This window comes from Myxine glutinosa, chromosome 14 (assembly GCF_964187855.1).
Source record: "Myxine glutinosa chromosome 14, kmMyxGlut1.1, whole genome shotgun sequence".
In the NCBI taxonomy this organism is placed as follows: domain Eukaryota; kingdom Metazoa; phylum Chordata; class Myxini; order Myxiniformes; family Myxinidae; genus Myxine; species Myxine glutinosa.
Window position 1 is genome coordinate 73,689,287 of NC_136274.1, and position 25,564 is coordinate 73,714,850.

The 25,564-nt window shown below is 49.1% G+C and overlaps 1 protein-coding gene across 1 annotated transcript in view; it reads right to left on the reverse strand.

Moving 5' to 3' along the window:
- Positions 1–25,564, reverse strand: part of LOC137439910 (nuclear receptor corepressor 1) — a 345,171-nt gene that overhangs the window by 235,520 nt on the left and 84,087 nt on the right. Inside the window, 1 exon segment of the mRNA XM_078768007.1 lies at positions 16,205–16,461. Within this exon segment, the coding sequence (XP_078624133.1) occupies positions 16,205–16,333 (129 nt within the window). The 5' untranslated portion in view covers positions 16,334–16,461.

The following is a 25,564-nucleotide window of genomic DNA, read 5'->3' on the forward strand; positions in this document are numbered from 1 at the left end:
TCCCCCCCCCCCCCACTGCCCCCTCCGGAGGTCCTCAACCCCCTCCCCTCAACTCTGTCCTATTTTTGCTCTCCCCCAGCCGCCTCCTCCCAATCCAAACTTTGTGGCATCCCCTTCCTCCCCTTCTCCCACTCATCAAATAAAAGGGCATGCCCACGTCAGTCGTTACATATCCTTCATTACCTCACTGAAACAGCGGAACAGTTAACTCTTTCCCCTCCCCTATTATGCTATCACAGACTTCAGAGAAACTATGATCAAAATAGCAACAGCATAGCTCCGACATGTCGTGGCTCATTACGGTCGCCTGTCAAACTCACAATCCCATGAGATATGTGGAAACCCTATGAAATTTCAACTCTCAAGTGGCTATGACCAGCCTATTTGTACCAATAAATGACACTAAACTAATCATATCCTTCATGATATATATATATATATTGTTGTGGTTTTGGAATAAAGGATAATCCCCCTCGTAGGTAGACGCACCACAACATGAAGCCTCGCAATAGTTCAGTTATTTCCTAGTGAATGTAAGCGTAGTCCTTTCCTATGTTCGTTTTGCGTTGAGCAGGCCCGTGAGTAGGGCGGTCTTTTGGCGCTAGCATGCCACGTGGCAGGCCTGAACAAGTCTGGCGAGGCCGAAGGGAGGCGCTGCAGGAGGGAGTGGCTGGTAAGCGCGAGCCGCCAATGAGAGCTCGAGGGGAGTGGCTAACCACGGCAATGGGAGGCGGAGCCTGGAACATTCGGGTAGGGCCGGGGCGGAGCCATAAAACCCTGCTCCGAGCCCCCCCCCCACCCCCCCGAGTTATAAGAGTCACGCAGCCCATGAGTTGGAGTTCCATTCAGAATCGGAGTGTTGGACTTGATCACTGAAATAGCCGTACGGTACATGAACGTGCCCCATGCCCTGCGCTCTGCGCTGTATTAATCGCGCGCTCGAGAAGACGACCATTCCGGGCCACAGACGCGCGATTTCCTCCTGCCTGCCTTCTCCTGCATATGTGCCGTGACCGCCAGAGGGCCACGCCGGGTGAGCTGTTCCGGAGCGACCGACGGCAAAGCGCGTTTGGCGCGCGGACTTCTTCTCTTCTTCTCCCCGTGTGCGTGAGTGGGCCATGTGTCTGGGGATAGGCTAAATTGGTTAAGCTTCTGCTCTGTGTCCCCTTTCCTTCATCCTGATTATTGTACATTGTAAATAAATTGTGTTATTCCTCTTATTTGACCGTTCCCGTCCCTTCCATTGATTGGCCTCGCATAGTACGACTAGAACCGCTCGAATCAGGTTCCATAAAAGTAACGGCATGAGTCACGTGATACGCATACCGCTCGGGCGTACTCGATTAAGTGTGGCTTGTGCGAGGTTCGGTCCCCGCTTTCGTGGCAGCGTGGGTTAAAGGTACGTGCGGCGTCGACCCGATACCCTTTTTCACGCTTGCTCCGGAAATGGCGATTCGGCCTCGTGGACACGGAGACCCAGGGAAGAAAAGGGGTTTAATCCCCCCTTTGTAACGGGAATGGGCTTTGGGAGATCCGCAACAAATTGGTGTCTAGGAGTGGGATAATTGGACCTAGAGTGCACTTCATGCACTCAAAATTACGAGTGGACGAAATTTAGTCTCAAAAACCAAATTATATTCATACCATGGCTGGCCAAGGTGGTCAAATGCCGGTGGGAGTAATAAATGGGGAAGAACTGATGGCCCAGGACCAACAGGGATAATTGGTAGTGGAGGCAGTAGAAGAGGGTGCGGTAGCTGGCAAAGAAAATGGCGGCGCCTCCCACGTGGCGGCGGGAGCCAAGCCCGCAGCGCCAATAGATATGGGCCTTCTTATGGTACAAATCAGCGCGTACATGACAGAGTCGAAATGGGAAATGAACCAAATGTGGGATCGAATAGCGAATCAAATGAAAGAAATGAAAGGTGAATTGAAGGAAGCATTGGACACCCAGAGGGACGAATCAAGGTGCAACATGGAGGGGTTGGAAAACAAAATGGGTGGTCAAATGAAAAAATTGAGTGACGAAATAAAATAATCCAGGTGTGAAATGGAAAAAATGAGGGCAACGTCCAAGAGGGAGATAAAAAAATGGGGGAGGACATTGGGCGCAAGTTGAGCGAGGAAGTCGCGGTGGTACGCGACGAGGTGAAGCGGTGCGAGGCGCGTGGGGAGTGAGTTGAGGCAGAATACAGCCAGACTACAAGGGGGTATGGAGGAACTGACTCGGGAGGTAGAGAAATTAACAGTAGGACAGCAGGAATTAAGGGAGCAAGTGGGGCAGAATACCGACGTGAATACCGATATTGGGCTCATGTGGTAGAGACGTTGGGGACGAGGGAACGAGAGGTTAGGACACATGTAGAGACGACCAGGGTAGTCTTAGAAGGGGAGATTGCGGGGGCACACCGGGAGATAGAAGGGGTGAAGCAAAAGCTGGAGGAAGTAGAAGAAGGGATGAGCGAAATTAAGAAGAGACGGGGGGAGACTAAAAATGAAATAAAGGAAGAGGTGATGGAATATGTACAAGGTCTGTGTTCACATCGTGATGAGGTGCCTGCTGACCAAATAAAAAGTTTACAGGTGTTGGAGGAGAAGCGTGGAGGAAGAAGCCCTGATAGTCAGGTTCACTATGTCAATAAATTATATTTCGTTCAAAATCATGGTAGATTAGCAAACCTATACATTTTTGGAAAGGTTATAGCATAAGGAAACTAAAAATCAATGTTTACATTTGGAGAGACTAGGGCATGCCCGTACTATATATAAGCTAGGACGTGCCCGTACGTGGGTGCCCGTTCCTTGCCAAAAAAAAAAAAAAAAAAAAAAATTTGTGTAGGGGTGTGTGTGTGTAAACATCCTAGGGCGTGCCCGTACGTGGGTACAAAAAAACATGCGTGCAAACAACAACAACAAAAAAAAAACTTTGAAACCACGTGGCAGTAACGACCACAGAACCCCCCCCCCTCTATTTACATGAATGGTTTGGTCCATTCGCAACGACCACAGAACCCCCCCCTCTATTTACATGAAATGGTTTGGTCCAAAGCGAACGGCTTGCGGTGTTTGGTAAAGAAATCGCCATAGCTCGGTAAGTACTTGTCCGATTAATATGAAACCTTGAAAAGGCACATCCTCGGGTCCCCAGCAATATACCTGGCAAGTTTAAAGTATATCGGACCCGTGGTTGTCGAGAAACAGCGGTCACAGACAAACATACAAACACACATACACACATACACACATACACACATACACACATACACACAGAGATTAATGGAATTATAGATAGATACCTGTATGGCGGCCATTTTGGATTTTCAAAATGGCCACTGTAAAATACGTATTTTGTTCTATTTCTGCCTCTAATTACCCTAAAAACTTTTTAAAATATACTAAACCTATATTTTCAGGGACAAGGAATCCAATCAAAGTATCAAATTAGTACTATGGGGAATGGTAAGACACGAATCAAAGGTTTTGAATTGCAAAATACTGTCTTTATATTCGCGATAAGTTGCATAATCAAATACATGTTATCATTTTGTACAGGCAGTTAATAACATCAAAATGTGTCACAATAATTCATATCACCAAACATACACAGGCAGTCAGCAAAATCATATATACACATGCAGTCAGTATAACTTCACATCTACACTGGCAGTCAATGACAAAATATACACAGGCAGTCAATGGCATCAAACATACACGATTGCAGAATATGCCATTTAGAGTTCGTCATCACTGTCGTGTGTGTCGTATCCGACAATATAGTCCGCATCGTTTTCACAGTCCGTTCCACACAAGCAAAGGTCGGTCAAATTGATTGGCAAATCGAATTGGTCGAATGGTCGATCGAATCGAATTCGATGAATCGAATCGAATCGAATCGATCGAATTGGTCGAATGGTCGATCGAAGCGATTGGTCGAATGGTCGAATGGAATTGGTCGATTGGTCGAATTGGTCGAATTGGTCGAATCGAATTGGTCGGAATTGGCAAATGTAAACATTGATTTTCAGATTTTCCATGTAATAACGTTTCCAAAAATGTAATGGTTTGCTAATCTACCATGATTTTGAACGAAAAAACATAGTGAACCTGACTACGAGGTGAGTGGCGATGATGGCAGACATGTGTTTGGTGTAAGGGGAGGTTCGACGAGCTTGGGGGTCGGAATGGACCCGTCCGTTCGTGAAAGGCCTATAGCGAGGTGTGCGACTGTTACGGAGTGCGTGGAGAAAGAGTGTGTGCCAGGGTGTGCGAAAGGTGTATGTGCACCGGGGTGTGCGAGCATGGAGTGGGTAGCGGGTTGCGAAGAGGCGGCCCAGGCATCGACACCGACCGGTATAGTCCTTAGTGGGACGGGGAACACACGCGAGCCCCCACGAGGTAGTGCACTATGGGGGCCCGAACGGTTCGGCCCCGCGTTAACCCCGCAGGGAGCGGCGTATGGGGTCCGGACGTCGGGCGGCCATAAGGTTCCGCTCGCGCCGTATGACGGCAAGAGCGATTTGAGGGCGTACCTGGCGCAATTCGACCACGTGTATAGGGGTAATGGTTGGGGGCCAGAAGAAGGTGGGATACACCTCGTGGCAGCCCTGCGCGGCGCGGTGGCGGAGGTTCTGACTGCCTTACCACCGGGTGCTCTCACCCTGCCAGAACTCCGCTCTGCCCAAATTAATCGATTCGGCGTGGAACAGCAGAGCGAGCTTGTTAAAGCTCAGCCAGCGGTGCGAAAAAGAAAACCCCAGGAGACCATCGGGGAACTAGTTTACGACATTCGCCACGCAGTGGGGATAGCACACGCGGACATGGCCACGACCTCCCAAGAGAGCTTGACGCTGCACCATTTCATCCAGGCCTTCTCGGACACCGAGCTTTGGCAACAGCTCGCCATGTGGCGCCCGCAGACCCTGAGCCAGGCGGCCGACGCTGTGGCCCGTTGGGAGGCAGTGAGGCCCCTGACCCGGGGGAGCGAGCGTCATGCAGTGGCGGTGAGACAGGTAGGGCCCGTGGCTTGTGGCGGGCCCCTGAGAGGGTCCGCCCCTGAAAGGGGCCCGGACCTGGAGGACATGATCCGAAGGATGGTGGACCAGCGCCTCGTGGGATCTGGACCATGGCAGGCGGCTCCAGCGGCGGTGGCAAGCGGTGGGCCACTATCAAATGCCCCAATTCGGGATTACAGGGGGGGCAATTTGGAATTCCGGAGGCACACACCTTACCAGGTGAGGTGTTATAATTGTAACCAGATGGGTCACCGTGCGCGGGAGTGCAGAGCCCCACGCCGGGACGGACCCCGGCAGCCGGGACCATCAACTCCGCCTAGTACGGGGGTCAGACTAGCCGACCCCAGACACCCCCCCCCCCCCCCCCCGCCAGGGCCCGGGAAACTAGTATGTGCCGAGCATGCAGGGCCGCGTTCGGCAGCAGGGGATGGTAAAGAGCCCTCATTGACGCGACAGGTCATCTATTGTGGCCAAATTCGTACTGGTAGTTTGACGATTCGGTGCAAAATTGCCGGCGTGGGGGTAGACGCCGTAGTGGACACAGGAGCTAGTGCCACGATCATCAGCCGTGGTCCTTGATTCGAGTGCAGACGGCTGAGATAACATCCAGCGTCTGGAAAATCATAGTTTGCAGTTGGCTACCGGGGTAACAGCCCCCATCATAGGGCGTGGTTTTGTAACCCTCAAGTTAGGGTCGGTTAAGAGGGAGATAGAAGTTTGGGTGGCGGAGGTGTGCGACCCATGCCTAATCGGGCTGGATCTGTTGACTGCAAGCAGATGTAAAATCGATTTGTGCTGGGGGACCCTGCAAGTGGGAATAGATGAGCTGCCATTGGACGGGGTGAGCACGGCCGAAAGGACGGAGCTGGAGGCTTCCGAGGCCGTGACCATTCCCCCGAGGGCCGAGGCCATAGTGCCGGTCAGATGGCGAGCTCGCCCAACCTGGCAGGAGTCCTGCGGCCTGGTCGAACCGGTGGCAGCGCAGTCCGTCCCGGGCTTAGTCGTGGGCTGCACCCTCGTAAAAATGGATGGGCCATGGTGGCCGTCCGAGTAATTAATGTTAGTACAGAACCACGCACTATAGGACGGGGCACAAAGATAGCCGGCTGCACCCCAGTTAACGAAGTCGCAGCAATGAGGGACGAGAACATCCAGCCGAGCCGGTCCAAGAGGGAGTCTCTAGCAATTGGTAGGAATTGGCCCGATCCCATTTGCGAGATGGTGAACAGGAGTAGTATAGAGTTGGAGGAGACCCAACGGGAAGCCTTACACAAATTAATTGAAACCCATTTGGACTATTCTCCCTGTCCTACGAGGATATTGGACGTATGGGCTTGGTGAAACATCAGATCCACACCGGTGAGGCCCGGCCTATTCGTCAGCCCACCCGACGGCTCCCTTGGAGAAAGAGGGAGGAAGCTGATGAGCAGGTAGAAAAAATGCTCAATGCAGGTATCATTGAGTCCTCGGGAAGTCCTTGGATGTCACAAGTTGTGTTGGTTAAAAAGAAAGATGGAACCACGTGGTTTTGCGTGGACTATCGCCAACTAAACAACGTGACACTCAAAAACTCGTATCCCCTGCCTAGAATTGACGATACCCTCGATGTCGTTGCGGGCTCAAATTGGTTCTCAACATTGGACCTTAAGAGTGGGTATTGGCAGGTGGAGATGGATAGGGCAGGGAAGGAGAAAACGGCATTTTCCACAGGTAAGGGGCTGTACCAGTTCACTGTGATGCCGTTTGGTTTGTGTAACGCCCCCGCCACCTTTGAACGATTGATGGAGCATGTGCTTGGCGGCATGCCATGGCAGTCATGCCTGGTGTACCTGGATGACTTCCTGGTACATGCGAAAACATTTCCCCAGGCCATAGCTAATTTGGACCATTTGTTTGGGTGCCTCAGACAGGCAGGGTTGAAGTTGAGTCCGAGTAAGTGCACTTTGTTTGCCAAGGAAGTGGCCTATCTAGGTCACGTCATCAGTTGCAAGGGGGTAAAAACAGACCCAGGCAAAATTACAGTGGTAGAGGAGTGGCCCGCACCTCGCAACATCAAAGAGGTGCGGGGGTTTTTGGGACTCTGCTCCTACGTTTTGTGGCAAAATTTGCGGAGACAGCCAGGCCCCTTCACCAGCTTACGGAGAAGGGGACGAGGTTTAATTGGACGAGGGATTGCAATGAGGCCTTCCTAACATTGAAGTGGTGTTTGACATCCGCACCCATTATAGCTTACCCCACCAGTGACGGGACATTTACCCTGGACACGGATGCAAGCCAGGAGGGATTGGACGCGGTTTTGTCCCAGACACAGGGGGGCGTGGAGAGAGTGATCGCGTATTATAGTCGAGCCATGAGTAGGCCCGAGCGAAATTATTGCGTCACTCATAAAGAGGTATTGGCTATGCTGGCTGCCATGAGCCATTTCCACCTGTACTGTATGGGCGGAAATTTCTGGTTCGAATTGACCATTCCTCCCTGCAATGGCTCCGCCGGTTCAAAGAGCTGGAGGGCCAAATTGCAAGGTGGTTGGAAAAGTTGCAGCAGTACAATTTCAGTGTGACCCATAGGGCCGGAAAGGCCCATGGGAATGCCGACGCACTCTCTCGACGTCCCTGTTTGGGGGAAAACTGTAAATTCTGTGCGAGACACGAGGACAGGGAACAATTGGCAGACCCCACCCCTACCCTCGTAGTCCGTGCAACCCGGGTGAGAGGGCCAATCTTGCCACTAACCGCCGATGAGGAATTTGGAACTTTGGCTTGGAGCACGGCCCAGTGGGAGGATCCTGTACTGGGACCGGTGCACGAATGGGTTTGATTGGGAAGAAGACCTCGTGGGGAAGAGGTCACCCCCCTCGGGGCGCCAACAAAGGCATATTGGGTTCAATGGCAAACCCTGGAATTGAAAGACAACATCTTGTACCGCAAGTGGGTAGAGATTCCTTCTGAGAAAACTTCCTGGCTGGTGATAGTCCCAGAGCGATTTAAGACCACCATTTTGCAGCAGGTGCATGGTTCCCGCCCCGGCGGCCATTTGGGCAGAACAAAGACAACATCTCGGGTCCGCCGGAGGTTCTATTGGGTAAATATAGGGCGCGATATACAGGACTGGTGTCGGAGATGCGACGCCTGTACTGCTAAGAAGGGACCAGCACGGAGGGTGAGGGCCCCCCTTCAATTACACCAGGTGGGGGCCCCCCTTGAGCGGGTGGCTATGGACATATTAGGACCACTACCCCGCACCCGCCAAGGTAACAAATACATCCTAGTAGTTATGGACTATTTCACGAAGTGGCCGGAGGCCTATGCCCTCCCTAACCAAGAAGCCGGGGTTGTAGCACAGGCCTTCGTGGAAGGATTTGTATGTCGGCATGGGATTCCGTAGGAGCTGCACACCGACCAGGGTCGAAATTTTGAAAGCCAATTGCTAAAAGATGTGTGCAGGCTCCTGTCAATTCGGAAAACAAGGACAACGCCCTTGAGACCACAATCTGACGGGATGGTGGAAAGGTTCAACCGAACCCTGATCCAACAATTGGCACTATTCACCACCACCCGTCAAGACAACTGGGACGGACATCTCCTGTATTTGTTTATGGCCTACCGACTAGCCAGCACGGGGCCACCGCATGCAGTCCAGCGCTGCTCATGTATGGGCGGGAGTTGCGGGCTCCCGCCGATCTGCTATGCGGTCCTGTGCCCGAAGTCCCTAATAGACCGCCGGGGGAGGGCTTTGCACGTCACCTAGAGGAAGGCATGGAGAGGGTCCATGCCTTCGCACGCCGCCAGCTTCAGCTGGCAGGTGCCAAGATGAAGCGCAGGTACGACCACCGGAGCCAGGGGAGCCAGTATTCTCCGGGGATGAAGATTTGGTTCTTCAATCCCCGGAGACGGAAGGGCAGATGCCCCAAACTCACCTCGCCTTGGCAAGGCCCGGGGGTCGTCCTGGCGCAAATTTGTGACGTGGTCATTAAAATCAAAATGGGACCATGAGCCCTCCCTCGGATCGTCCATGCCGACCGAGTGAGACCCTACACGGGCGAGCAGGCGCACTCATGGATCGCCTTGGCCTTAGAGGCCGAGGCAGGACCCAGTACCTCAAATGACGGGGGCTCATAGTTCAGAGGACTGGGGGGAGTAGTGTTGGGGAAGTTGTGTACCCCACGTGGGGGAATGGTAGTGTGACCATTCCTCACATGGGGGGGGGGGGGGGGTGGCATGAGCATTCGTTTAGGGGGATGGCAATGTTAGGCCCATGGATGGGCCAGCAATGGTTGCCTCCATGGGGCACCGAAGCTAGCCGAGGGAGGGCTAGGATAATGTTAGGGATCTAGAAGACTGCAGAGACTGAGATGTAAGTAGTGACACCTGGACTATAGAGGGGACGTAGGTAGCTTAGATGGTTGACAATAAAACAGGGTGTGCATAGTGTAAAGGGACGACAGGGAAGCACGAGTTGTAGGGGAACTTAGTTAGGTAGATGATGCTGTGTGTGTGAGGAATTGTGTGTTGAGTAAGACAAATGGAATTGTGTAATGGTGTGTGAGAAAAATGGTGTGCAAGAAATTTGGTGTGCGGAATAAATGGTGTGGAATGCTTGGTGTGGAATAAAAGGTGTGGAATGCATGGTGCGAAGGAGTGAATGGGGGGAGTGGAACCCATTCACGAAAGCCCGGAGGGGTAGTGTAAAGCCAGGTAGAGGGCATCGGTAAATTTGCATGGATATTGACACCTGTGGTGCGGGTAGTGGAAAAGTAGTGCTTTGGAGGGTGCATGAGTCTGTGGAATGGCTGGGCGTGTGGCTTACTTAGTGCGTATGGTTATTGAGGCACTCCGCCACTGGTAGTTTGTCGGCCAGGTGAGGCCGTAGGTAGGCTCTGGGAGCCGGTTAGTTAGGTCAGTTTGTGAGTGGGGCCCGAGGATCCCATAAGAGGACACGGGTTGCCCGATGCCAAGGTGGGCACAGAGGGGGTAAGTGCCAGGGAGGGCCTTCCCCAGTTAAGTAGTCGCGAGGAGCAGGTAAGCTCGGGTGGCGGCTTCAGTGGCGGAGGTGCGCAGGTAAGTAGACCTGCTGGTAGGGCCACACGACCCAGCCCCGAAATTGTGCGAAGGCACAGATTGAAAATTTGCGGGAGTGAGACCCAAATTCGGAGGGCACCACAGTGTGGGCAATGGGAATTCGGGTTCTTAGAACCACATAGTTTAAAGAGGCCGATTGGCAGGGTACGACCCCGGGTAGTTTAAAAGAGTTAATGTTCATAGAGTAGTTAGGAAGCGAAATCCCTTCGCACCATCCACAGCCAGTCACCGAGGAGGACGAGCCCCACACCAAGGCTCTGTAAGCCGTTTGAGTAGTGAGACGCATCACGACGTAAGGGGACATTGTGTTTGTTCCATCCCTTCCTTCTTGGGAGGGATTGGGAGACTGATTTGGTATAGAGGGGGATATGGGAGCCAGGACGTAGAGACGGATTGTAAATACAAGGGGGGCTAGGGTAGTGTAGCCAACGGTGGGGGGATACGGACGGCTAGGGACGAGCCTGCTCTGCTCGCTCTTCCGCGTCCCTCGCGCCGCACCACCTTGTTTTTCTGTGTGCCACTGCGTCCTTTCCGCTTGCTTGTTGTGCTTTGTCTCTCCCCCCACCCCAGGACAATTTTGGAGGCCGAACTGTGCAGCGCCATTGACCTGTGCAGCATCCATTCTGCACCCGTGTTGCACCTGTGCAGCCGAACTGTGCAGCACCTTGCTGCCATGTCCTTTTGCTGCACCCTTGTCACACCAGTGCAGCCGACCTGTGCAGCATTTTTGCTGCCACAAACCTTTTTGCTGCACCTTATCACACTAAAGGACCACAAGCCTTGTGGCCTTGCACCTCTGCTATGCAGCATCTTGCTGCAAAATCATCTTGCACCTTCAGACCACTTGTTTGAGTGGCATTGATGCCACGCAGTTGGACCAGGTGAGAACGGCCCTGCTGGCCAAATAAAAGCATTTTTGTGCATTTTATTATTGTGTGCATGGGATAACGAAGTTCTGCAAGTTTAGATGGCCCTGATGCTTCAAATGGCCTGTATGCCGGTCAGGGGGCCAGCCGGTTTGATAGACGCACACGAAAGAAGCAAGAAGCAAGATGCAAGATGCAAGCAGCAAGTGCCACATTTATGAGTGTGTTTTCTCTCCCCTCCAATCTTCTCTTCCAAAAAGAATAGGTCCTGGGACATAGAATTGTAAATATACGTGCTTGTACATATAAGAATGTTTCCCACCGGCTATGTGTTTAGTTTGAAAATTCCGGAAATACTCGGGTAGTTATGGGTGTGAAACTGTTAGATAGCTACTCAACGCAATAGGAGGGACATATCTAGTGCTAAAACTGTCGCACACATGGGTCAGAGTAAATGCTAGGGGGAACCACACCTATGTGTCACATTTAAACATAATATTAATTTTGCATGTCAGGCTCTACCGGTCGTTCCATTGGTGGGATCGACTCGGGCTGAGTCTGGTGAGAGAGGGGTGTAGTGTTGTGGTTTTGGAATAAAGGATAATCCCCCTCGTAGGTAGACGCACCACAACATGAAGCCTCGCGATAGTTCAGTTATTTCTTAGTGAATGTAAGCGCAGTCCTTTCCTATGTTAGTTTTGCGTTGAGCAGGCCAGTAAGTAGGGCGGTCTTTTGGCGCTGGCATGCCACGTGGCAGGCCTGAACAAGTCTGGCGAGGCCGAAGGGAGGCGCTGCAGGAGGGAGTGGCCGGTAAGCGCGAGCCACCAATCAGAGCTTGAGGGGAGTGGCTAACCACGGCAACGGGAGGCAGAGCCTGGAACATTCAGGTAGGGCCGGGGCGGAGCCATAAAACCCTCTTCCGAGCCCCCCTCCCACCCCCCCCACCTGAGTTGAGTCGGAGCCCCTGAGAGTTGAGTTGTTCGGGGAAGGCATTGATAGAGTCGTGAGTTGTGTGCACAGGCAGTTGAGTTGAGTTAAGAGTCGCGCAGCCCATGAGTTGGAGTTCCGTTCAGAATCGGAGTGTTGGACTTGATCACTGAAATAGCTGCGCGGTACACGAACGTGCCCCGTGCCCTGCGCTCTGCGCTGTATTAATCGTGCGCTCGAGAAGACGACCATTCCGGGCCACAGACGTGCGATTTCCTCCTGCCTGCCTTCTCCTGCATACGTGCTGTGACCGCCAGAGGGCCACGCCGGGCGAGCTGTTCCGGAGCGACCGACGGCAAAGCGCGTTTGGCGCGCGGACTTCTTCTCTTCTTCTCCCCGTGTGCGTGAGTGGGCCATGTGTCTGGGCTTTTAGTTACATTGGTTAAGCTTCTGCTCTGTGTCCCCTTTCCTTCATCCTGATTGTTGTACATTGTAAATAAATTGTGTTATTCCTCTTATTTGACCGTTCCCGTCCCTTCCATTGATTGGCCTCGCATGGTACGACTAGAACCGCTCGAATCGGGTTCCATAAAAGTAACGGCACGAGTCACGTGATACGCATACCGCTCGGGCGTACTCGATTAAGCGTGGCTTGTGCGAGGTTCGGTCCCCGCTTTCGTGGCAGCGTGGGTTAAAGGTACGTGCGGCGTCGACCCGATACCCTTTTTCACGCTTGCTCCGGAAGTGGCGATTGATTGGGCCTCGTGGACACGAAGACCCAGGGGGAAAAAAGGGGTTTAATCACGGGAACGGGCGATCCGCAACAACAAAACACACACACACACACACACACACACACACACACACACACACACACACACACACACACACACACACACACACACACACACACACACACACACACACACACACACACACACACACACACACACACACACACACACACACCATTAAAAGTAAATAATTCTGGATGCTTTCTTTCACAATCTCGCGCGATTCCAGGAAACTCCTCGAACAAAGACCTTTACAATAACATGAGTTTTATGGTCCCTGGTCGAGCCGTTTAAAACAAAATAGACTAATAGCAAGGCAAACCAGAACCTCTGCAGCAAAAGCCCATGCTTGGGAGAATGCCACACATTTATTTAGGCAGTGTATAGGAAACAGACCGCTGCCTCGATCTCTCCTGAAAAAACAAACACAACCCAGGTTCGCAACAAAAACATACCCACTGCCAATGTGCATAAAAAACACATTGTTATCATATAGCTGGATAGATTCAAATTGCACTGGCATATAGGCTGAGGCCAACATGTAAGATTATCTTCACAAGGCTCATGATTCCTATCGGCCCAACCTTTTGATATTTGATGATCCATTTAACAGTCGCTTTGGTCGTTTTACACCGAAGGGAAAACCTATAGAGGGAGAGGAGGGCAATTGTGAATATTACAGATCCGAAGATGTATTTGGCTTCACATAGCACGAATATAACGGTCGCACGATTTTTCAGGTTACAATTGTGGGTGGAGTCAGGGCAGGTGTCGAACCAATGGGTGGAAAGGAAATTGACGAACATGTGTACTATTATATAGATTTATAAATCTACGAGTAAAAAGGCCGTCAAAATGACGTGCCAAAGTCTGACGCCTCAACCTAGTGTCAGATGTGCTTATATCTTCGTTATTCATTCATTCATTCGACAGACGTAAATGAACACTCGTTTTACTCCACAACAACAACAACAACAGGCATTTTAAGGCCATTTTCCCTGCAAGAGCGGGGGTTAGCCTCGTTTTTTACTCTACGCAGGTTATAAATCACATGCAGCGAATTTCACCTCCCTGCACCTTGTATTTATTGTTATTTCAAAAAATCGCTTTTGTACACCACCCTTGAGGCTCAGTTTGCAAGCCACCGTCTACAATTCCAATAGAAGAGACATAAATACTCTTTTATGGAAAATGTTTTTCGAGTTTGTTTTATCCTCAAAAATAGACTGTAGCGGATACACATTCGTGTTAAAAATTGGCCTTTAAAACGTAGCCTTATGAAGGGAGACAGACATCTGTACAAACACACAAACACACAAGCTGACATCCTGTTTTCTACGGTAGATTTCACAGGCTTACAGTTTTCACCCCTCAGCCCAATGGGCTAAGGGGTATTGTCGTCACAGGCGTCGTCCAGGCGGGCGGGCGGGCGTCCATCCACTTTTGGTTTCCGTCAATTTCAAGGAGAACGGCTTGTCCGATTAAATCCGTTTTTGCAGTGTGTGTTAGGGTTGAGTAGAGGAAGGTTCCTTTCGAAAACGGGCCTGCTGCGATTTTCAATACTAGGGCATGCCCGTACTATATATATATCTAAAATTATATCCCCCCCCTCTATTTACATGAAATGGTTTGGTCCAAAGCGAACGGCTTGCGAGTACGGTGACAATCCCCCCCCTCTATTTACATGCAATGGTTTGGTCCAAAGCGAACGGCTTCCGGAGTTTGGTAAAGAAATCGCCATCGCGTGCACAAACGCGCAGGAAAGCGAATGAATCGCAAATTCGGTTTTATTAGTTTTAAAACATAGTTTAACGCCAACATAGTTTGCAAACGTGAAATAAATGAATACGCTCTCAAATGTGCCATCCGAGGCAGAGTGTGTCCTCCACGTTCGGCACACGCGATCGTTCGCTGCTCTCTGATTGGTTGAATCGTTTTTTGGACATAGCTCGGTAAGTAATTGTCCGATTAATATGAAACCTTGAAAAGGCACATCCTCGGGTCCCCAGCAATATACCTGGCAAGTTAAAAGTATATCGGACCCGTGGTTGTCGAGAAACAGCGGTCACAGACAAACGTACAGACGTACAAACGTACAGACGTACAGAGATTACTGGAATTATAGATAGATGGCCGCCACGGCAGCCATCCGGGCTTCCGTCAACTTTTGGTTTCCGTCAATTTCGAGCAGAACGGCTTGTCCGATTAAATCCATTTTTGCAGTGTGTGTTGGGGTTGAGTAGAGGAAGGTTCCTTTCGAAAATGGGCGCTGCGATTTTCAATATGGCCGCCACGGCAGCCATCTTGAAATTGGTTTCCGTCAATTTCGAGAAGAACAGCTTGTCCGATTAAATTCATTGTTGCAGTGTGTGTGTTGGGGTTGAGTCGAGGAAGGTTCCTTTCGAAAATGGGCAGGCTGCGATTTTCAATATGGCCGCCGCGGTAGCCATCTTGAAATTGGTTTCCGGCGATTTCGAGCAGAACGGCTTGTCCGATTAAATCCATGTTTGCAGTGTGTGTTGGGGTTGAGTAGAGGAAGGTGCCTTTCGAAAATGGGCGCGCTGCGATTTTCAATATGGCCGCCACGGCAGCCATCTTGAAATTGGTTTCCGTCAATTTCAAGCAGAACGGCTTGTCCGATTAAATCCATTTTTGCAGTGTGTGTTGGGGTTGAGTCGAGGAAGGTTCATGGGTGCGCTGCGATTTTCAATATGGCCGCCACAGCAGCCATCTTGAAATTGGTTTCCGTCAATTTCGGGCAGAATGGCTTGTCCGATTAAATCCATTTTTGCAGTGTGTGTTGGGGTTGAGTCGAGGAAGGTTCATAGTCGCGAAATGGGTTAGTTGGTTCATGGGCGAAAATTGCATTACTTGCAGTTCCTACTCGGTATACAACTTCGCTTCAAATAACAAATTATCATCAATGCTTCCTTTCACCATGCATGGGCTGAGGGGTTACGCCCGCTTTGCGGTGCTATTTATTCATTTTTAATAAAGTGTATAAGTGGGTGATAAATGAACATAGGGCTCCTTCGAATTCAGTTTCAGCAGTCTACATCCTGACTTTATCTTGCTTTTGACAGCTAAGTGGGCTACATCACTTGCATATTTGGTTCGCTTCATACTACCCCCATTGGAAACACGAAGCAATTCAGCATCGACAACTAAACAAATAAATAAATAACACAAGCACTGAACCAAGTTATGTTGCACAGTCTGATCCACAGCAAAGGGGGAAACCCCCTTTTTACCTGGTGGGATTCCAATGATTCATTTGTTCGATTGTAAGCAACTTATAACAAATGGAGAAAAAGTATAAAATAAAATAACTAAATAAATAAATAAAAACACCTAATTGTTTTTCCAAACCAAGGATAAATATCGAAAAATGCTTCTTCTTATTTTAACCTGGAAAAAAGATAAACAGACTGAGGGATTGGTTCAGTCGGTGACGCGTAAACTGCTGACCAGGAGCTCTTGAAGAAAACAATGGTTCAAAATAACACTGAGCTCTTATGACGACCCACCAGCTGGTGTGGGTTATTGTGATGGTGTTGGTGATGATGCCGAGATGTCGGGAACACCACAGACGGGGCCTTGGGTTGTGTTGGAGGCCGTAGTCCAAGCTCGAGCGGTGCCAGGCCCGGTGCCGACATTGTGGATGGCACCAAGGGAGGGGGGGAGGGGGCTCACCCCTGGGCTGCGCCTGAAAGCCCAGCCTAGGAGAATCTGTTATAGTCCCTGGCACCGTGCCCGCATCATCGTGCTGGTCTGCGCAAATGTCCTGCAAAGGCACACACGGACAGTCACTCGGTACCTCAGCCATTCGAGGTGAAACAAGAGAAGGATCACGTGCGGCCACACAAAAACCCAATGATCGGTGCCATCCGCAAGACCTCCAAAGCGTGGCAAACAACCATTAGCGGCATGACGCAGGGCAAAGGATGCGGACACAGCACGACTGCACAACCTGACTTGCTTCACACAATATTTGCACGCCCAGACCAAGAGCGTTCAAAAAGAACATCTGGCCCCACCAGTTTCCCGTAAGTAAAATGAATGTGAGAGTCATGCCTGCTGCAGACAGCACGAGATTAAAGGCCGTGTGATGCACTGGCTAAAAACCAGTACTAAAACCGACAATAGCAAACACATCCAAAATTGTACTTAGCCATCGTATAATAAAACAAAATCAATTTGGGCAGAATGCACAACCGATCGTAGGTGTCAGCCAAGTTGATGCGGTGACAACGGTGGACCGGCAACATTTTGGTGTGTGCACCGAGCTTTGTCAAACATGCAGCACTCAAAATGTGCACTCAAAATCTTGATTATCGAAAGAGAACAAGAAGCTCTACCACAAATGAGATAGGTGCAAAGAAGTTGCAAGATAAGGAGTAATAAAAAGAAATAATTTTTTTTTTAAAGAGACGTTGTATATTTAGACAGAGAACAACCTGAAAGCAAACACACAAGCTGACCATTAATAAGGTTTGGCCTTGCAAACTCTCGCTATGGTAGGAGAGCTGTCAATGTGCATCAGATGCAACACACGTAAAGCGTCGGCCTTCATGATTGTTCTCTCAATACACAATAAGTCAGGGCAAAGAGTCCTCTCAAGGTATCAACATCGTCATATCAAGGTATCAAGACTTCAAAAGCAACTGTAATATCTGTAGAATTGTATCTACGCCAGCCGGATTAAAGGAATGGTCCATTCCATTTCCTCTTTCCTCTGCGTGGCATCAACTAATGGGTCAACTAATGGGTCAATCAACATCCCTCAACTAATGCCACTACGTCTCTCGACTAATGCCGCTACGTCTCTCGACTAATGCCGCTACGTCTCTCGACTAATGCCGCTACGTCTCTCGACTAATGCCGCTACGTCTCTCGACTAATGCCGCTACGTCTCTCGACTAATGCCGCTACGTCTCTCGACTAATGCCGCTACGTCTCTCGACTAATGCCGCTACGTCTCTCGACTAATGCCGCTACGTCTCTCGACTAATGCCGCTACGTCTCTCGACTAATGCCGCTACGTCTCTCGACTAATGCCGCTACGTCTCTCGACTAATGCCGCTACGTCTCTCGACTAATGCCGCTACGTCTCTCGACTAATGCCGCTACATCTCTCGACTAATGCCGCTACATCTCTCGACTAATGCCGCTACATCTCTCGACTAATGCCGCTACATCTCTCGACTAATGCCGCTACATCTCTCGACTAATGCCGCTACATCTCTCGACTAATGCCGCTACATCTCTCGACTACTAATGCCGCTACATCTCTCGACTAATGCCGCTACATCTCTCGACTAATGCCGCTACATCTCTCGACTAATGCCGCTACGTCCCTCAACTAATGCCACTACATCTCTCAACTAATGCCGCCACATCCCTCAACTAATGCCGCTACATCTCTCAACTAATGCTGCTACGTCCCTCAACTAATGCTGCTACATCCCTCAACTAATGCCGCTACATCTCTCAACTAATGCCACTACATCCCTCAACTAATGCCACTACGTCCCTCAACTAATGCCACTACGTCCCTCAACTAATGCCACTAGGTCCCTCAACTAATGACGCTGCATCCCTCAACTACCGAAAGTCTCTTTGTCCAGTTTTCACCAGGATTAAGCAATAAACTTCCAGAGAGTAACAAATATTACACACAATAAAACAAATTGCAGAGAACGATATTCATCAGAGACACATGGACACACTAGTGGGGAGAGACAAAAATAAATAAAAACTTTAAAAAAAAAATCACAACATGGGAGAGGAGGGAAAAAAATAACTACACTGAAGTAGATGGCGTGCCACCGCAAATCCTCACGCGTCCCACCTAAAGCAAAGTGAAAGATGACAAAGTTCCACCTGGCTGCTAAGTCCCTATATCAAATTTTGTGTAAAACAAAATGCTCGTTTTGACACGTGACCCTTAGTCCCCACCCCTGGGGCATAAAACGGGGTTCAAATTCAAAAAAATTGTTCCATATTTAATGCATCCCCCAATGTTGATTGCATATACAAAGTTTCATCTATCTATAATGTGCCCATAATTGCCCATAATAATGTGCCCAAAATGTGCCCATAATTGCATTTTTTGGTAATTTACTTTTTGATCCTGCCCCAAGAGGTGGAGTCGCAATGGCACTGCTCTTGCACTTTCTTGCCATGTGGTGATCATAACTACCAAGTTTGGTGAATTTCTGCACAACCATTTAGAAGGAGATAGGGTGACGGAAGGAGAAACAAAGACAGACAGACAACCGATTGCAATATATCGTGGGAATAAGAATTTTATGATGAAAAAAAGACGACCCCATGAAAAGATGACTTCATTAAACCCGAGAAGTTCAAGCAATTTTAATGCAAATAAAAAACCCAGAAAGCTACATATAGGCAGACGTCGAGCCCATCTGCATGTATACAAAGAGGTAACCCATTTCATTTATTTTGAGTTTTGTCCCATAAAACGGCACAGTGATTGGTCACATGACAACAGTTCACTCTACTTCTCTAAATCCTAAATCCCCTCCTCCCCCCTGGTCTGTATCTGATGCTCCCCCTTCCTCTTCATTAACGGTATGGACCTCAAACATCCGGGGCCTTCGTTCAAACTTAACTGATCTCTCCATACAGGTTGCTTCTGTCAAACCAGACGTGATCTGCTTAACAGAAACTTTCCTCCTTTATGATGTCTCTGATTCCATAGTATCTCTCCCGGGCTACTCCCTCCTCCGGTATGATAGACCTGAGCCTCGTCCTGGAGGCGGGGTTGCTATCTTTATCAAAAACTCTCTTCCTCACTCGCCCTGCACTGCACTCTCTCCACCTCACCCCCAGGAATACCTCTGGCTACGGCTTCCCCTTCGCTCCCACCTCTTGTTCATATGTGTGTTGTACCGTCCACCAAACAGTGATGACTCCATCTACATCTCGCTGTCTGATGATATGGACCAACTTCTATCTACTCATCCCAACTCTCTCTTCCTCATATGTGGTGATTTCAATTGTCACCATGCCAGTTGGCTGGGTGTGGGTACCTCTCTCACCAGCCATGGCTCTTCAGCAAAGGACTTCTGCGACTCACTGGGACTGACACAATCTGTCAATTTCCCGACCCGGATCTCAATCAACGGAACATCTTCTCTTCTGGACTTGGTTATGACTAACTTCCCTGAAAATGTCTGCTGCTCTTCTTCTGCTCCGATCGGATCATCTGATCATGTCCTTGTTAAAGTGGACATCTCTCTGACCATCCTCAGGGAGCCTGCTCAGCGTCGACGAGTCTGGCATTTCACTCAGGCCAACTGGCACGGTCTTCAAGCAGCCATCAATCATCTGGACTGGTCTCCCATCTCTACCACCTCTGACATCAACTCATCCTGGGAATTCTTCCAAAGTAAATTGCTCTCTCTCATGCACAGATTTATCCCATCTCGTCTTCAGTTGTCATACCCTTCCTCCCGTCCATGGTACACGGAATCTTGTGGTGAGGCTGTTGCCCAGAAACAACTTGCCTTCGTCTCCTGGAAAGCAAATCCAATGGAAGGAAATCTCATTTCCTTTCACAAAGCCCGAAACAAGTGTGTGTCCACCCTCAGGAGAGCCAGGAAACAATATCTCTCCGTTCTCAAGACCGAACTCTCTTATCTGTCTCCCTCTTCCAAATCCTGGTGGCGTCTGGTCAAATCCGTTTCTGGTGTTTGTTCCCCCTCCATCCCCTCCCTTACCTCAAACGGCTACACAGCTGACTCCGCACGTGAAAAAGCTGAATGCCTCAACTCTGTGTTTGCCTCTAAATCTTGTGTCCCAAACCCATCCCTCTCTGTACCCACCATACCCAGTCGTACCCTGCTGCTCCTGGACTCCGTGTCCTTTCCTCCTGACAAGGTGGAAAAGTTTCTGTCAACCCTCGACTCTGATTCTGCAACTGGACCCGACGGCATCAGCCCACGGGTCCTAAAATCCTGCTCTGCTGCTCTATCTCACCCTCTCTCTGTTCTCTTCACCCTCTCTTTTGCTCAAGGTCAACTGCCATCTGCTTGGAAATCAGCCAACATCACCGCTTTGCACAAAAAAGGTGCAAAAACAGATCCTAGCAACTACAGACCAATCAGCCTTCTCCCAATTATCAGCAAAGTCATGGAATCCATCATTGCTTCGGATATGAAATCTTTCCTCTTCTCCAATGGCTTGATCTCTGATCATCAATTTGGTTTCAGACCAGGTCACTCTACTCTGGACATGCTGCTTCTGCTGTCTCAACAATGGATGGAGGTCCTCAATGCCAAACAGGAAATTAGAGCTGTCTCCCTCGACATATCACGTGCCTTCGACACGGTCTGGCACCCCGCTCTGCTCACCAAACTCTCCTCCTTTGGTATCCATGGAAATCTCCACGCATGGCTGGCAGACTTCCTCTCTAGTCGTCGTCAACGTGTGGCCCTGAATGGGTTTCTCTCATCTCCTCTTCCTGTTCAGGCTGGAGTTCCCCAAGGCAGTGTTCTGGGCCCCGTGCTTTTTCTGGTCTTCATCAATGATCTCTCTGACTCTCTCGAAAATCCTCTCTATCTCTTTGCTGATGACTCCACTCTCTGCCGCTCCATTCCTCTTCCCTCAGATCGGCAGTCTGCTGCCTCCTCACTCTCTGAAGACCTGGCCAAAATCACAGACTGGTCAAACAAGTGGAACATGTCTTTCAATCCTGACAAATCTCACACTCTTACTATGTCTCTCCGAAAAGATCGACTGGACAACCCTCCCATCTACTTTCTCAACAATCCTCTCCAAGAAGTTCTGTCACTCAAGATTTTGGGTCTCACTATCTGCCATGATCTTTCTTGGGAAAACCACATTTCCAAGCTGGCCTCCAAAGCCAGTCGCCGACTGGGCATCCTCCGTCGTGCGAAGTCCTTCCTCGGCACACCTGAGCTCCTCACCACATACAAGGCTTTCATCCGCAGCTCAATGGAATACTGTTCTCCCCTATGGGCCGGTGCTCCTGCCTCACACCTAGCTCGGCTTCACGCTGTTGAAACCAAAGCTTTCAGAATTATTGGAATCTCCCGCGATGAAGCTATCTCTGAGGGCCTTTCACTCACTCACCGCAGGCAGGTAGGTGGTCTTTCTGTCTTCTACCGTCTCCTCTCCGGCCTTGCACCCCCAGCTCTCTCTGTGCTCTGTCCCCCAAATATTCCTACAGGTCGCACAAGATCTGCCAGCAACCCTCTGATGGTTAAACTGCCGAAATCTCGGCTCTCTGCTCACCTTCACTCTTTCATTCCTCTTTTCTCCCGCCTCTGGAACAAACTCCCTCACTCCCTTCAATCCCACTCCTCCCTCCAGGTCTTTAAAACAGCTGTTCACCACCATCTCTTATCTTCCCCCATCCAAAACCTTGATCTTTTCTACCCCCGCTAATTCACCCCAGATCCACCTTGTTTGAAATTCCAACTTCTTTCCTGGAAGTCCTGGCAGTGTCCATATGTTTTATACCTCTCCCACCGCCCCCTTCCCATGCCCCCCCCCCCCCAAAGCCCTTGCCCTCTCTCAGATCTCTCGATGTCTCCATGTCTCTCGGTCCCTGCTCTCAAATGTTGTGTTTGTGTCCTTCCTCCTCTCTCCCCATCTTGTCTACCGCTCCCGATGTTATATGTTTTATGTGTCGGTTTGTCTTTCTGTGTGATTAATGTTCGCTCTTTCACGAGCCTCGATCTTGTATACAAAAAAAAAATAATAATAATAATAATAATAATAATTGGCTGCTAACTTTGAAGATGTGCAAAGCAGTGAGCTGTTATTGAAGTATTATTCTTAACTGCAAAGGAGGAATACTTCCTGTTGACATTCCGCACGTGTATCTGAAAAATTTGGATTTTGGATCCACCGTTAATGTAAACACAGTTAAACGATGAGCAAAACATTTTAAGAGTGGAGACACAAACCTCAGAGTTCTCTGCTCGGCATGAGCCTCGAGCGTTGAATGATGTCCACAAAGACAAAAATGGACTCTGCTGCCCTAACACGCATACAGCCGAGATTGTACACCTTCGGACGACCATATCTTCAGCCGTCTGAAGCCATTATCGCGTGGACGATGACATAAAGGAAGATGCCCACAATTGGTCAAGCAAGCGTGACGAGGAGTCTTATAGCGTGGGCAAACATGCCCTCGATCAACGGTGGCAAATGTGGGGCCTACGTGGAATAGCAACGAGGTATTCAGCAAGGATGGGCGAATTGCCCTTGCGAGTTTAATAATTTTTGCAGCAATATTTAACGAGAAATAAAGGAAGAGGCATTACTTCATCACCGTTACACATAATAAATTTTTAAAGTTTCATGCATTTCATGCATTATACGACAAGCACTTTTGAGCAAACATTTTTAAATAAGGCAGAAATACTTTTCATTTCAAATTGAGGAATTATTAAGGTTACAGTTAATGCAGAGGACATTGAGGTCAATTACGCGGCAAGAGAAATGTCTGCTTGACAAGTCGACACACGCTAGCAAGTTTTCTGCAGACCAGCAGTCATCATCCATAGCAAATCTGGAAAATCAAATGGAACAAGAGGGAGAAAATTGCTTTGCAATACATGTCCCCTACTGGTCCCAATGAATGTTCTTGTTCCAAGCACTCAGCAATTGTGAGTCATATACAGTAGGCCAAATTGTTTTAGTTTTGCAAAACTACAGAATAAGTTGCAGTTTCTTTAACTTGTTATAACAAGAAAGAGCAATCAGAGATTGCAAACCCTCGCCAGGATGTGTTTTCAGTGGTTTTTAAGGCTTTTATGTTAAAACAAATATAGCGGCTGAACCACGTGACCGATGACGTCATTATTATTTTTTTCCCCCCACTAATTTATACCTAGATTATGCTCAAGAAATTTCATCTTGATCGGATGAAGTTTTGTACTTGTCGAATTATGACGTCATAATGGAGGCAGCTATGACATCATCATTAACCTATTTTATTCCCCATGGAGATTTCTTTACAATGAGCCATGTCTCAATTTTTTCTATTCAGCGCTTTCGGAGATATAGAGGTGCAAAGTTTTTCGATTTTTCCAAGATGGGGGCCGAACCACGTCCCCTATGACGTCATAATTATCATTAAAAAATTATACAGGTGGAGTTGCACCGATGGTGAAAATTTCCTGTCAATCAGACCAACAGTTGCAGAGAAAATGATATTTATTCTGTGCGGACAAACAGACAGACAGACAGACAGACAGATAAACGGACTCAAATGCAATACCCTCTCCTCAGGCGAGGGTAATAACGGCATGTACCAAGTTTCAGTTGACGATGTTAAAGTGTAAGGGAAAAAATCGATAAAAAACCACAGGTGGGATGGACAGCCAGACTGACAGTCAGACAGGAGACGTGAAACCGGCAGAGGACCAATAAAAAGTTCATTTATCGAGATTAAAATTGGGTAAAACTAGTGTTCGGAACCAAACCAAAAAGTTTGTCGTTGTGGATCGAAGTATCCAACAACACAGAATTGTCAGCATGGGAAATGAGAAGCAAATGTGATACCTCCAACAAGCAAAACAAACATGCAGCAACTAAACCACTGTGCGGAACAGCATTTCATGGGAACGATTTGTTCAATATAATGGGACAAAAGGTGACCGCTGACCCCGACTCCCACCTCCCCATTCCTGCATATAAAAACTGCAAGACAGACAGGAAATCAAATTCAAACAAGTTGGAATTTTCAGGTAGCCCATACCTGTGTACATAACCTACATGGCCAATGGCTACAAGGCAGGGAAAATTGGCCAGCATGGTGAACTCGACATAAAGTGTTGGTAAACCCACTGAATGGCACTGAATACACCTCCATGCCCGTGGGATTCCTACCGGTGACCCCACTAGTCTGACCAAATCGACCAATAACAGGCAATGCTGAAGCCACAGGTGACAAAAATATTAAAACGATGCAATACGGTGTGTGTGTGTGTGAATAAAAGAGAGATAGAATTGTGAGGAACAGAAATGAAAAAAAACCAGGTGTGTGTGTGTATGTGTATGTGTGTGTGTGTGTGTGTGTGTGTGTGTGTGTGTGTGTGTGTGTGTGTGTGTGTGTGTGTGTGTGTGTGTGTGTGTGTGTGTGTCAGTACTGACTGTATGCGCCATGGCATAGATTCTACCTGCGTCGGGATGCAGCACCATTCTTCCAGGAGAATGTCAATCAACTGACACCTGTTTAGTGTTGGGTGAAAACGCCGTTTCAGGCATCGCTCCAGAATATCCCATAAATGCTCGATTGGGTTCGGATCTGGAGACCGAGAGAAGCCCATGACATTAGGTTCTCTCAGTGTCATACTCATCAAACCATTGGGCGACCACACGTGCTCTGTGGATGGGGAATGGGGAGGGGGTTGGGGGTCTCCTGTTGCAGCCATGCTCACCATAATTATAGGTAACAAGGCCTGTACAGCATTTTTAAACGTGACCCTAAGCATGCACGGATGTTATTACCTCCGCCACCAAAGGTGGTTGGAAGTTATGTTTTCACCCCAGTCTGTCTGTTTGTCTGTGAACAAGATATCTCAAAAAGTTGTCGACGGATTCGGACGAAATTTGGCAGAGATGTAGCGTATGTGACAAGGACGAAATGGTTAGATTTTGGTGAAGATCAGGATTCGGATCCGACTACTAGAATTTTTCAAGTGATTCTTCACCATTGGGAGATGGGGCCAAAAACGATGCACAGCAGGATATCTCAAAAAGTTGTGGACAGATTTGGACTAAACCTGGTGGATGATATCCATCGTGAGATGAGAGGTCGTGTGTGTGACGAGGACGAATCGATTCGATTTTGGTGAAGATCTGAATATGGATTCGGATATGAGAAT